General features: G+C 45.8%; 1 protein-coding gene across 1 annotated transcript in view; it reads right to left on the bottom strand.

Annotated features, from left to right (window-relative positions):
- Positions 1-2,063: 2,063 nt before the first annotated feature.
- Positions 2,064-13,384, bottom strand: part of BAALC (BAALC binder of MAP3K1 and KLF4) — a 52,011-nt gene continuing 40,690 nt past the window's right edge. The window contains exons 2-3 of the mRNA XM_030190197.1: positions 7,460-7,638; positions 2,064-2,559 (exon numbers count right to left, since the gene is read on the bottom strand). Of these exons, the coding sequence (XP_030046057.1) occupies positions 2,449-2,559; positions 7,460-7,638 (290 nt within the window). The 3' untranslated portion in view covers positions 2,064-2,448. The remainder of the gene's footprint in view (positions 2,560-7,459; positions 7,639-13,384) is intronic.

Below are 13,384 nucleotides of genomic sequence, written 5' to 3'. Positions count from 1 at the left end.
ATACTGAATTTACAGAACCAAATTTCAACATTCATGTGAACTTAATTAAACAAGTTACCAGACCAGTGGCGTACCAAGGGGGGGGGGGCGGTCCGCCCCGGGTGCACGCCGCTGGGGGGTGCCGCGGCACGCGCCTGCTCCGAGTTCGCTAAACTTCGTCGCTCGTTCGCTGCAGCTCCCTCTGCCCTGGAACAAGTTACTTCCTATTCCAGGGCAGAGGGAGCTGCAGCGAAGCGAAGTTTAGCGAACTCGGAGCAGGCGCGCGGCGCGGCCCCCCCCCCAGCGGCCTGCTCCCGGGGGGGTGTCATTTTGCCGGAGGGGGGGGGGAAGGTGTCATTTAGCGGGGTGGGGGGGCGCATCGGCCGGGTGCCATCCAGGCCAGGAACGCCACTGTACCAGACCTAACATGATTTGTCATTGGTACTGTGAGATTGAGGGATTGTTCTTCCTTTCACTGCAGAACAGAAATAATGGAACCCTGAAATACAACACTCAGAAAGAGCAAAGCCCAAATTTTCTTCACATTGTCAGATGGTGGCAAGATGCTTTAGAAACACATCTTCAGCTGAAGAGCTGACAAGTTATCCAGTTCCAGCAAGGAGATTTAAAGCCAGTCCTGTATTTCTGAGAATGCCATCCTGATGCATTATGGGACCTGCAGCACTTTTTTATTCTTTCCAAATCAACAGAAGTTGTAAAAAAGTACATAAAAGGGGTCAAGAAAAGTCTGTCCATCTGTCGGTCTGGGGACAAAATAACTCTCCAAAAATGTAGTGGAATGGGATGAAACTTGGCACATGGGTAAAACCAGTCAAAAGACACACTGAGTTTGAAAATGGGCCAAATTGGACTGTGGGTACTACATGAATGGCCCAATGCATTTTGTGGGAGGAGTTCTAGCCATTATAGAATAGAAACTTATATACAGTGCAACATAGCAGTTAGGGAATTCCTCCTTTCAAACTGCCTCTCCTTGTTCCACACCCTCCAAACCCCCCACCCTTTCCCATCTCCCCAAACTACCTGCCTACAATTGCCCTACTCCCTAAATCCCATAACTGGCCCACCCCCCAAACTATTCCCAACCTCAAACACCAACCCCCTGAAACTGCCCCATCCTTGAAACGTGCCCTACCCCTATGCAAACTGCTCCATCACAAAAGCTATCCCCTCAGAACTGCACCACCACCCCAATAATTGCCCCCACATAAATGAAGGCATAGCCTAATGATTAGTGCAGTGGGTTGCGAACTGGTTTTGATTCCCACTATAGCTCCTTGTAACCTAATCCTCCATTGCCCCAGGTACAAAAAACATAGATTGCGGGCCCACTAGGGACAGAGAAATTCCAGTACATAATGTGTAAACTGCTTTGGTTAGACCATAGAAAGGCAGTATATCAAATGCATGACCTAGACTCAAACTATCTCCCCCATATAATTACCTTACCACCATACACACTCCCCCACTGCCAATACTACCCTTGTACTGTCCCAGAACCCCATAAACTGCCCCACACCCAAGGACTACCTCCCTAGCTTCTCCACCCCCCCCCCCCCAAAGACTACTCATAACCAGAGGTGTAGCCAGACAGCAGATTTTGGGTGGGCCTAGTCAAGAAGTGGGTGGGCACCAAGTGTTCTCCTCCCCCCCCCCCCCCACAATGCAATGAGGCCAGTATCAGCAGCTTAGGAAGCTTAGACTGCTGAAGTGGACAGCAGTGTTCTCAGCACCATCAGGGGGAGGGTCTTCAGCTGGCGGAGCTTGGGATCCCCACTAGCTAGCACTAAATATGTGCTGCTGTTGGGAGGGCCTGAGCCCTAAGTGGATGGGCCCCGGCCCACCCAGGCCCACCTGTGGCTACGCCACTGCTCATAACCATCCCATTGCCCTACAATTTGCCCCACCCATAAAAGCTATATACTATATATACTACACTACTAATCATTTCTATAGCACAGCAACCAGACATATGCAGTGCTGTACACATTATATGAGGGTATTTTTTTTTTTTGTCCCTAGATGGCTCACAATCGTTTTTGTACCTGGGGCAATGGAGGGTTAAGTGACTTGCCCAAAGTCACAAGGAGCTATCCCTCACAACAGCCCCAACACACATGCACAGTAGGAAAGAACTCCACGAGCCATGCTCTGCATGCTTTCCTCTTGTTTTTCAACAGGCAGAATCAGGGACTCTGGCTGAACTACTACATGAGGACATAACATTCAAAATCAGGAATCTCGCTGCTAGAACTGAGTAACTTGACAGTTTTGCAGCTGTTTACCACTGGGTAATAAGACACATTTCTCAAGGCACTCTGCAGCAGCTGCCTCTCACGTTCATCTGCAAGTTTCATTAGTTCAAAACTTCTGAAGTGGTTGATCACAACTAAAGTGCAAGAAAGTCTGGATGAGTTTGTCTTCACTTTTCTTTTGTCCCACTCCATGTTATTTGACACAGTTGTCAGTAATTTTTCCATCACTGTCCAGTTGTCTGTTGCTTTTTGTAACATTAATGGTGACTTCTTTCTTGGACGCTCTCTTCAAGTCCCATTTAGTCTGTTAAAATGTTTGAGAAAGTTTGAATAAGATTTATATTGATCAAAACTTTGCAATCACTCAGAACTAATATGACACATTAATCTGTAGAATATTTGATGACAACTTGGATTTTTATTTTAAAACAAGACAATGTAAGCATATGTGGTTGGTTTATGTACTACTACTCAATTTCCATTGGTTTATTTTAGTCAAATTGTGAATATTTTTGGCTTCTGTAGTTTGTAGCACTGAATTTTTCTACCACCCATTTACTAATTGAGATCAAATTGGAAAAGTGGCATAGCCAAACCCAGTATTTTGGATGGGCCCTTCCATGCCCCTCCCCCCATCTTCCCGGAGATATTTTTAAAAATAGCCGTTTTTTCACCTACCCCGCTTCCAACGTCTCTCCCCTCTATGGCATCCTGGCATCTGCTTTCCTGTCTCTGAATCCCATTCCTCCCTGGGGTACCTTACAGGCATCCCTGGTACCTGCAAAGATTCATATTTGCTGCTTGTGCCAGCCCCGCAGGCTTCCATTTGCCGCATCCCAACAGACAGAAAACAGGCAATGAAGTCAGCAAGGACAGGATGCAACAGATGGAAGCCTGTGGGGTCAGCGCAAGCAGCAAAAATGGGACAGGCATGTGTGATCCCTTAGGAAAAGGAGGAGTTAGTGGTTACTGTGGAAAGGAAGACTGGATGGGCCATTTGGCCCTTATCTGCTGTCATGTTTCTATGAATCGCAACAGGCACTGGGGATGCATGTAAGGTACGCTGGGGAGGGATGGGGTTGACAGACAGGAGGACAGATGCCAGGACATCATGGAGGAAAGACGGGAAAGAACATTGTGGTGCCCCCCACTGAGTGGGCCTGTGCCCACTCAGGCCCATCTGTACTTACGCCACTGAATTGGAAGTAAATGTTGTAACCCTGCCTTGACACTTCCACGTGCAATCTGTTCTGCATTGTCTTTTGTTGGGAATCAAGGGCAGTAATTCCCGAACCTGTCTTGGGAGATCCCAAGCTAGTTGAGTTTTCAGGATATCTGCACTGAATAGAGCACATACTTGGAAGTAACCTAAAGAAATACTTCTTCATAGAAAGGGTGGTGAATTTGTGGAACGGCCTTTCAGTGGGGTTGATGAAGATGAAAACAGTATTTGAATTCAAGAAAGCTTGGGACAAGTTCATAGGATCTCTGAGGGTGAAGGGATAGAAGATGGTAAGGATGGGCAGTCTGGATAGGCCATATGGCCTATATCTGCCTCCATGTTCTAACATAGTAGATGACGGCAGAAAAAGACCTGCACGGTCCATCCAGTCTGCCCAACAAGATAAACTCATATGTGCTACTTTTCGTGTATACCTTACCTTGATTTGTAGCTGCCATTTTCAGGGCACAGACCATAGAAGTCTGCCCAGCACTAGCCCCGCCTCCCACCACCGGCTCTGCCACCCAATCTCGGCTAAATAATTTAGTGGATGACTTTTCTATTTGAGATTCTGAAAGTATTGATTGGGGGGGGGGAGGTTTGAGATGGGGAAACAAGCGCTATATAAGGAATCTTGGAGCTCTATTACGGTGAATGTGATTACATCAGAGGACTATTAGATGAGTAGAGGGACATAACACGGATACCCTAAGTCACTCCTACTATGTTTCTGTGTTTCTATACAATGGAAGCAATGATACAAACTTATCAGGTATATTCACTGTGGATACTGTGAAAGCCTGAAGGTTTGAGAACCATTGGTGTAATGGAATCAATATATATTACTCTTTATGAACCATGGTACAAAGATGTGGGGATATGGGGCCAGAGTCAGAGAGACAGCTGCAAGACTGGAGGACACCAGATGGACAGGCAGTAAAGTGAAAAAGAGAATGTGTGCTCAGGTCAGATCAGTGTGGGTCAGCTGGGGCGGGAGAAGAGACGAGAGTGATGGGATCAGGTTGGAGGTGGGGTGACTGCCAAGGCAGGGGTGGGGGGGAGGGCAAACAGGGCAGTTGCCCTAGGCCTCAAGCTTCAGGGGGCCCCCACAGTCCGCCATCTCTTTCCCCTTCTTGCCACCCTGATCCGAGGTCTCCCTCCCTTCCCAGACTACCTTACATCCTGTTCTTGTTGATAGGGATTGTCTCCGTAGCAGCGATTCTGACATGCTGACTGTGACTGCCCCAACGCTGTTCCTCTGCCGCGTTCCACCCCCTTGTGACGCAACTTCCTGTATGGCAGGCATGTGGCAGCAGAGGAACAGTACCGGGGCATTAACAGGCAGCATATTAGAATAGCTGCTGTGGCGGTGATCCCCTGTCAACAAGAACAGGATGTAAGGTAGACGGGGAAGGAAGGGAGACCTCGGATCAGGGGGAAGAGATGGGGGACCATGGGGGGAGGGGCCTCTGGAGCTATTTTAAAGTAGACCAGGAGGAGGGATGTGGAGGAATAAATGATGGGTCTGGAAACAGGGGAGGAGGAGAGAGAGATGGCAATGGGTTGGAGGGAAAGAAGAGAGAAGGAAAGATATTGGACTTGTGAGTGGTGGGGAGGGAGGGAGAGATGCTAGATGGGGGGACAGTTGGGAAGAAAGAGAAAGATGTTGGACCCAGGGAAGGAAGAGAAGGAGAGGCAGATGTTGAACAATGGAAGGGGAGGAGGTAGGGAGAGATGCTGGCTTATGTGGGACAGGGTGGAAGGGGAACAACAGCAGCAGGAAAGAGAGAGGGAGCAATAATGAACCATGAAGAGGAGAGAGAGGAAGAGAGATGATTGACCATGGGAGGGGGGGGGGGGGGGGGAGGAACAGGAGGGTAGAGAAATGGGCAGAGATGGGTTTGTTACTTTTTAAAAGTACTTAAGTAAAAAGTAAAAGTACTGGTTTCAAAAGTAGTGAAGTAAAAGTAGAAAGTCTTATCCAAATACGCAAGTAAAAAAGTACAGCTCTTAAAACTACTTTTTTAGTACAAAGTAAAAAGTATACTTAACAAGTTGGACCACAGAATCTAGTGTGTTTACAAGCAGCATACGAGAACCTATGAAGGCCTGACCAGAGCTTGAGAGACAGAAGGGAAGACTGAAGGCACACCGAGCAAAGAACACGTGAACACGCTTTTCACTGCCGATGCCGCCTTAACCCGGAGGTACACCTTTTAAATTTCGGAGGAGGGGGGGCCCTGGTGCTGGGAGGGAAGGAGCACAGGCGGGCGGGCGGCCTGGTGCTTCCTTGGTTGGTTGGAGGGAGGGCGGCCTGGTGCTCGGAGGGAGGGAGTGTGGGCGGACCAGCGACGGCGCACGTGCCAACAGAGAGGGCTCTACGTGCCCTCTCTGGCACGCGTGCCACAGGTTCGCCATCACTGGTCTGTATGCACTGCCTTTAGATACAAAGAAACAGAAATGACTGGCAGACAAACATCATCATGCAGGATCCCAGCACAAGATGATAGGCGGGCTGTGGCTGTCCACCAAGCACATTCAGCTCAGAGTACCCTCTACTAAGCTGAGCCCTAAATGCATCGTTCCTTACCAGACACAGGAAGTGTTGGTGTCCATTTCCACACTCTTGAAATTACCACCATCCTTGCACATTTCCAATGGGTTTCATGTATCCCAGAATAAGCAAGCACACAACTACGGGAGATGGAGATTATACCCTGGGCCTGTCATGGTAGATGGGAACCCAGAATACAAGCTTCAATCTATTATAGACTGCTGAAACTCTACGGGCAGGGTTATAGTAATTAATGCATGGGAAGGGCTACGGACCAGAAGAAAGATCATGGGTAAAAGCCTCTAATGTCCATGTCAGCTGGCTTCTCTACCAACTTTACAATTGTAATTCCAATAAACCTGATCATAGGGTCTTGGGACCTTATGTAAAGGGGGGGGGGGGGGGGGTACTGTCATGCATTTACCTGGAAAGACTTGGTCCCTAAATAGGAGATGAGCTCAGGCCTCTTCCTGCTTATATACCATTGCCTGTCACCACCCTATGAGGCAGCACTACCTGATCGGTGCTTTCCTAGATTCCTTAGGCTCATTATTTCCCTATTCATATATATATACACACACACACACACACCGTGGAACTCTCATTTTTTTTCTGTCCTCAGACAGGTCTCTTGTGGAGCTCTGAGTGTCTCACTCTCTATTGTTCCTTTGTATCTCACTTTGGTTAGTGGTGGACTTTGGTCCTGGGAACTGAGTTCAATTCCCACTTCAGGCACAGGCAGCTCCTTGTGACTCTGGGCAAGTCGCTTAACCCTCCATTGCCCCAGGTACAAATAAGTACCTGTATACAATATGTCTCTTGTTAATGAACCTGTGCTGCCTGCCTTGACTTCTGCCTTTCATGTTGAATTTGTTCTTCCTTTGGTACCTCTCCCACCTCCTTCCTTGCCTGATATCTGGTTCCCACTCCCTCCTTCTTGGGACCCCTGTGCTTCAAGTCCTGGCAGTTTCTGAATACTGGAGAGCTCAGCCCAAAAGGAAAGAGAGTTGTTATAGGTGAAGGTACACAATTCTGGTTCCATGTGTTCCTACTCAAATGGTCCTGGCCTTGACAGTCTAGCCCAGGGGCGGGCAACCATGTTCTTCAAGGGACACAACCCAGTCGGGTTTTTAAGATTTCCACAATGAATATGCACATCTTAAAGCACGTGTAAAAAAAAAGATAAAATTCAGGCACCTTGATAGGGAGCATTTCCAACAAAAAATAAAAAATGAATAGGCCAAGTCACTTCTAGTTTACTCCACTGCATGCATGGAGATGTACTACTGCTCTTTTTAGCAAAATTAGAATTAAGTACAATGAGGTAAAACCAGATCTTACTCAGATATATTATCACCCTAATAAAAATCTCCCTCAAAAACATTTACACATTTTAAAAAAGTTATACAACATAATTTAGTTTCATACCTCTGCGGTTCTGAAGATATTTTTTTGTTTTTGTGTCATAGTTCCAGTACTGTGCACTGCTTGTTTTCCACATTGAGTTGCAGAATTAGTCTTCTTTAAGCCTTCTGCATTAAGTTTTCCACTTGCAGTTGATGAAACCATGACGCAGTTTTGAGTTGTCACTCCGTCTTCCCGAATACCTGAAAATAGAAACAACAATACAAGTGGAGAATATTTTAAAAAATTGTATCCCAGCCAAAATTTGTTTAGGAGCCAGGGCAAAAATGTATTTTTCCTTTTAATCTTTTTTTTAAGCACATTTTACTCAAGCGATAACAGGTAGAAAAGGCAATGGCAAAAGCTAGAAGGATGCTTGGGTACATAAGGAGAGGAATGGCCAGTACAGAAAAGGAGGTGATGATGCCCTTGTATAAGACTGATGAGACCTCATTTAGAATATTGCTCACAATTCTGGAGACCACACTTTCAAAAAGATAAAAAGCAGTGGTCCCAGCAGAACCCCACTATCTACACTTCTCTATTGAGAATACTGACCATTTAATGCTACTGTCTGTTTTCTACCCTTTAACCAGTTTTTAATCCACAATAGGACATTACCTCTTATCCCATGACTCTGTAATTTCCTCAGGATCTCTAAGGGAGTGATAGGGAGAGTAGATGGTATGGATGGGCAGACTGGATAGGCCATATGGTCTTAATCTGCCTACATTTTTCTATTTGCAATATGTTTAATGTGCACTTTATAAGTTGTTTTATTTTTATTTTTGGACCTCTTGCTGTTCTTTTGCTTTGCCTATATTTTAGATTTCTTTTTATAAATTTTACTTGTTCTGTCTACTTACTTTCTTTTTGTTAGTCATTTTGGAATTTTTTTTCACTCCCTCCTCCAGCATTTGCTCCACTACCATCCTTCTCCCTTCTGTGCTCTCCAGCCTCCAGATCCAGGCCACAGTGGTGCCTTCTGGACTAGGTCTACACAAACAGTGGCTCTTTTTCTTTGGTCCAGGCCTTTGGCAGGCAACAACTTTTCTAACCTGCTGAAGCTTAGCAGCTGCTGTCAAAACAGTGGTAGGTGCTCAGGTGACTTGGCACCTGGGACTCTTCTACCCTTGAATATGAACTCTAGAGCTGGAAAGGAGACATAAGTTTTAATGGATACCAATTTGTTGAACAAGTGATCACCTTTTCTACATTAAATGTAAGTTAACAATTGTTTCTGTCCAACATGCTGAGATAGGGTCGTTACTTGAGGATGGCCCTTGCATGCTGTGAGATCTTGTTAAGATGAACTCATGGGTGCTGTAAAGAGTGTGGGGAGAAATATAATTTTGGTGAATAGACAGAAGAAGAAAAAGACGAAGCGCATATGGTCAAAATTGAGACACTAATATTAGAATGTACAGAATGAAACCCGCACTTCAGGGCATAGGAGCCAGTTTTTCAAAATGATTGGGGGTACTAAGTCCATATAAAGGAAATTAAAACATGGTGGGTTGTGAACACAACTGACCAGACTATCTTTAAATGATGGAGCCTCGACATAGATCCAAAGGAAGCAGGAAAGTAGAGGATAACCAGTGCGTTTTTTTTCTAGCAAAAAAGGTGCTGGTACTCAAATGCTAGGCAACCCTTCAGGGGTGGGGTGATCACTGAGTGAGCCACCCCACATTATCCAGGCCCCCTGCAACCAGTCACAGAATCTATGACAAGGCAGAATTGGTGTGTAGAGCCTGAGCTCTTTCATTAAAACTTGGGGTCCATGGGTCAATTTTAGCAGACAATAGAAAAGGTGCCGGTACTCAGTACCCCCAAGTTCTCCCTTAAAAAAAAGCCCTGAGGATAACACACTGACTTCCACATGAGGGTCTTTTGTTGGTACCTCAATAAAGATGTCTGTTTGACACTCCGCATGTGGAAGTCAGTGTATTATCCTCTACTTCCCTGCTTCCTTTAAATGAAGAGCATAGCAGATGGTACATACACAGAGAGGACTTGTGGGTATGTTTATGTTTATTAAAACTTAGTATACCACTTTTGCCAAACAAAGCAGTTCACAATTTATAAATAAAATGTAAACCAAAATAAAAACAAGAAGAAAAAAATGGAAACAGGAACTCCATTGGTATAAAAGGAAAGTCAAGAAACAAAAGCATTCATACAAAGAGCCATTCTCAACAGAGAAAGATATATCATTCCTCTTAAGCCTTGAGTCTTGTGTCATACAGAACGCTAAAGTGTCTCGTTAATATATCCTGTTAGTAACTTCTAATTCAACATCAAAAGCCTGTTTAAAAAATAAGGTTTTTTTTATATTCAATCATTTTTATTGATGACACACAAAAGTAGTCCACACCAACAGGTAAGTAGCAGTCTTAACAATAACATAATTACTTCACGGTTATACTATCACCAAACATCATCACCAATTTTTAGTTTTCTCCCTTCCCTCCCTTGAGTATCCAAGCTTAATGCCATAAAGCAAAGTTCCGAATGAGGTAGTCCCTAGGGGACTGGACTCAGATGTCCCCCCAGGACCCCCCAAATCGGTACATCATTACCAACTCGATCCCACCCTCCCATCCCTGTGTCTCAGTAAGCAATCTGGGAATGAATGTCCGGAGCTCCATGAGCCAGTCAAATGTTCAAGAGGGTACTCTTAGCTATTGGGGGCATAGAGTCCAAAAACGGGCCCCATCTCAAACAGAATTTATCCAACTTCATCGGGTTTCCATCTTTTATCATCATTCTCTCATAACGTAATAGTTGCACCATCCGCATTCGCCAATTCTGGAGTGAGGGGCCTCTTGGGGATAACCAGTCCACTAAAATAGTCTTTTTTGCAATCAGTATGGCTCGCTGAACAAATAAAATAAGCCCTCTTGGCCGGGGAGCCTGTAGACAAGGCTTCCCGAATAACAGCATCGGAGAACGTGACCATCTAGTTCTCCACAAGGTTGAAACCTGTTTTAGTAAAGCCATCCAGAAATTCTTCACTACCGGGCAAGTCCAATACATATGCCCCAAAGTTGCTCCCACAAAATGACACTTGGGGCACGCCCCATCTGGGGAAACCCCCACATGGAACGCCCGTCGAGGCGGCATGTGCATCCGAAACACAAAACGGTATTGTAATTCCCAGTGGTCTGTTAAAGGTGACACTCTGTTAAGGGCCAACACATGTTCTTTGAGCAGTCCGGCTGAAATGACTACCTCCAGGTCTCTGCTCCAGGCCTCAGCATATTTGTTAAAATCTGGCTCAGCAGCTGTGTCTTTGATATGTCGGAGGTGGAACCTCAATGGAACTTTTTGTTGTGATCCCAACGAGAATGCCATTGGTAATTCCATCTGCACGTCCTCCGCCAAGGCCTCCCAAGACAAACTCTTCGTATAGTGCAATAATTGCCAATAATGAAAGTAATCTTTGGGGCGGAGCAGACCACGATCCTGCAACTTCTGAAACGATTGCAGCTTTCCTTCTCGCGTTAGAATCTGGAGAATATAGATTATACCTCGCGTTTTCCATTGTTCAAAAATTCTATATCAAGCCAGGTTGAAACTCAGGATTCCCGCAAATTGGCAGCAGTGGAGTAACTTTTGGGGAAAATTGATGTAATCTACAAATCCAGCTCCATGCCTTTTGTGCCTGCGGTAGAATGTTTGAAATATTTAGTATTGGAGAGGCCCCTCCACTCCCATGCAGGCAACTGCTAAAGTTTGTGGGTGTAAACAGCCGTAATTCCATTGCGGTGGCTGAGAAGTCCGCAGAGTTGCGGAACCAATCTGTAACGTGTCTCATTGCACAAGCAATCCCTAAATGTCTCACACTCTGCAAGCACATTCCACCATATTCCTTCGGGACATACATACTTTCCAGTGGGAATCTCGACTTTTTCCCCCTCCACAAAAATTTTCTCAACATTCCATTCACTCGTTTCTCATCCCTATTAGTGAGGTGTAGGGGTAAAGTTTGAAACATATATGACCAGCAGGGAATAATCATCATATTGTACAGTGCTATACGCCCTGACAGAGAGATAGGAAGGCCCCGCCATTGCTCAAGTTTCCTCGCTGTGTCTTTCATTAATTTTTGAATATTTATCTCATACAAATCACTTAATGTGCTAGGGATTAAGACACCCAAGTATTTCATCTCTGTGTTTGCTCTCTGCAGAGAGAAATCGTCTGGGCCGGGGCCATCCAGTCGCTCGGGTAACCTCATTATGCGTGATTTTTCCCGGTTAATTTTAAACCCTGACAGTGTACTGAAACATTCTATCTCCTCGAGCAGCGCTGGCAATGCCACCCTCGGGGACTCTGATATTATCAATAGATCGTCCGCGAAGGCTAATACCTTTACTTTCTCTCCACCAACTGTCACCCCTGGCACCCCTTCTCCCTGTTGAATAGTTTTAATCAGAGGCTCAATAGATAACACAAAAAGGAGCGGGGAGAGTGGGCATCCTTGCCTAGTCCCCCTCGCGATAGGAAACTGTTGTGTTCTAGAACCATTAACCAGCACAGCCGCTCGAGGATTTGAGTATAGTGACTGGATAGCCCCATAAACCCAACCCCCCACACCCACATGTCTCAACACCGCAAACATATAATCCCATCCTACTTTATCAAAAGCTTTTTTAGCGTCCAGGCTAACCAGCATCGCCTCACTGCCTGAACGCTGAATGTGAGCCTGAGCCAACAGTAGTCGTCTCACATTGATTCCTGAGTGCCTATTGCGAATAAAACCCACTTGCTCCTGACCGATGAGACTAGGTAAACACTCCTGTATTCTGTTTGCTAGTAGTTTGGCTAGGATTTTTGTATCAACATTGATTAAGGAAATGGGCCGGAAAGAACCAGCCTGATTCTCCGGCTTTCCTGGTTTCCGCAACAAGGTTATCAGTGCCTCATTTGCATAAGCCGGGAACTGTCCCTGAACTACTACCTCCTCAAAGTATGAGTGCATGGGGCCTACTATGTGTGGATTTAAGATTTTATAAAATTCGCTCGAGAAGCCATCTGGGCCTGGAGCTGAATTCGCAGGCAGAGACTTAATTATATCCTGTATTTCCCTTCCTGTGATAGGCCTATTCAGGACCTCCACCTCCTCTGCCTTCAGTGATCATTCTGGCCCTCCGCAAGTATTCTGTCACCGACTCCACTGATGGCGGGGATATATTTTTATATAGGTCGCTATAGAATTGCTGGAATACCTTTTTTACTCCTTCCCTCCCATTCTGAATATGCCCATACTTATCTTTCACAGCCACTATCGCACTAGGGCCACCCCAGGCTTTAACTACTCTTGCTAACGTGGCACCTGATTTATTCCCATATCTCTGGAAGTGGAATTTCCCAACCGCCAGGGCTCTCAAGGCTCTCTCATGTAGTAGTGAGTTTAACGTTACTTGAGCTATTTTCATCTGCTCCTTATTATAGCTTGATGGAAACGCCACAAATCGGCGTCTGGCTTTCCCAAGTCTACGTTCTAGATGTATAATTGCCCCATTAAGTTTCCGTTTCCGTTGTGCAGTAAACGCAATCACCGCCCCCCTCAGAACTGCTTTCGCCGCTTGCCAGAACAGCTGGGGAGAGTCCCTATGTTAAATTGAGAATATTCCCCCCAACTCTTCTGCAAATGTAGTTTAAATTTTTGGTCTGTTGCTAAGTATGAGGGAAATCTCCACCCTCTTCCCCCAACCCCCAGGTCCCCATCCTCTAAGTCTAACCACACCAGGGAGTGATCCGAAATCTCCTCCGGACCTATCTCTACCTTGTTCACATAGGGGAACACCCTCTGATCCACCAAAATGTAATCCAGACGTGAAAGAGTCCCATGGGCCCTGGACAGGTGGGTATATTCTCGCACCTCTGGATGTAACGTGCGCCAAGAATCCACCACTCCAAGTGTCTGGATAAACTGTGTCA

This window comes from Microcaecilia unicolor, chromosome 1 (genome assembly GCF_901765095.1).
Source record: "Microcaecilia unicolor chromosome 1, aMicUni1.1, whole genome shotgun sequence".
NCBI classification, from domain to species: domain Eukaryota; kingdom Metazoa; phylum Chordata; class Amphibia; order Gymnophiona; family Siphonopidae; genus Microcaecilia; species Microcaecilia unicolor.
Note: the sequence above shows the minus strand (reverse complement) of the source record. Positions and strands in the feature narration are given on the sequence as shown.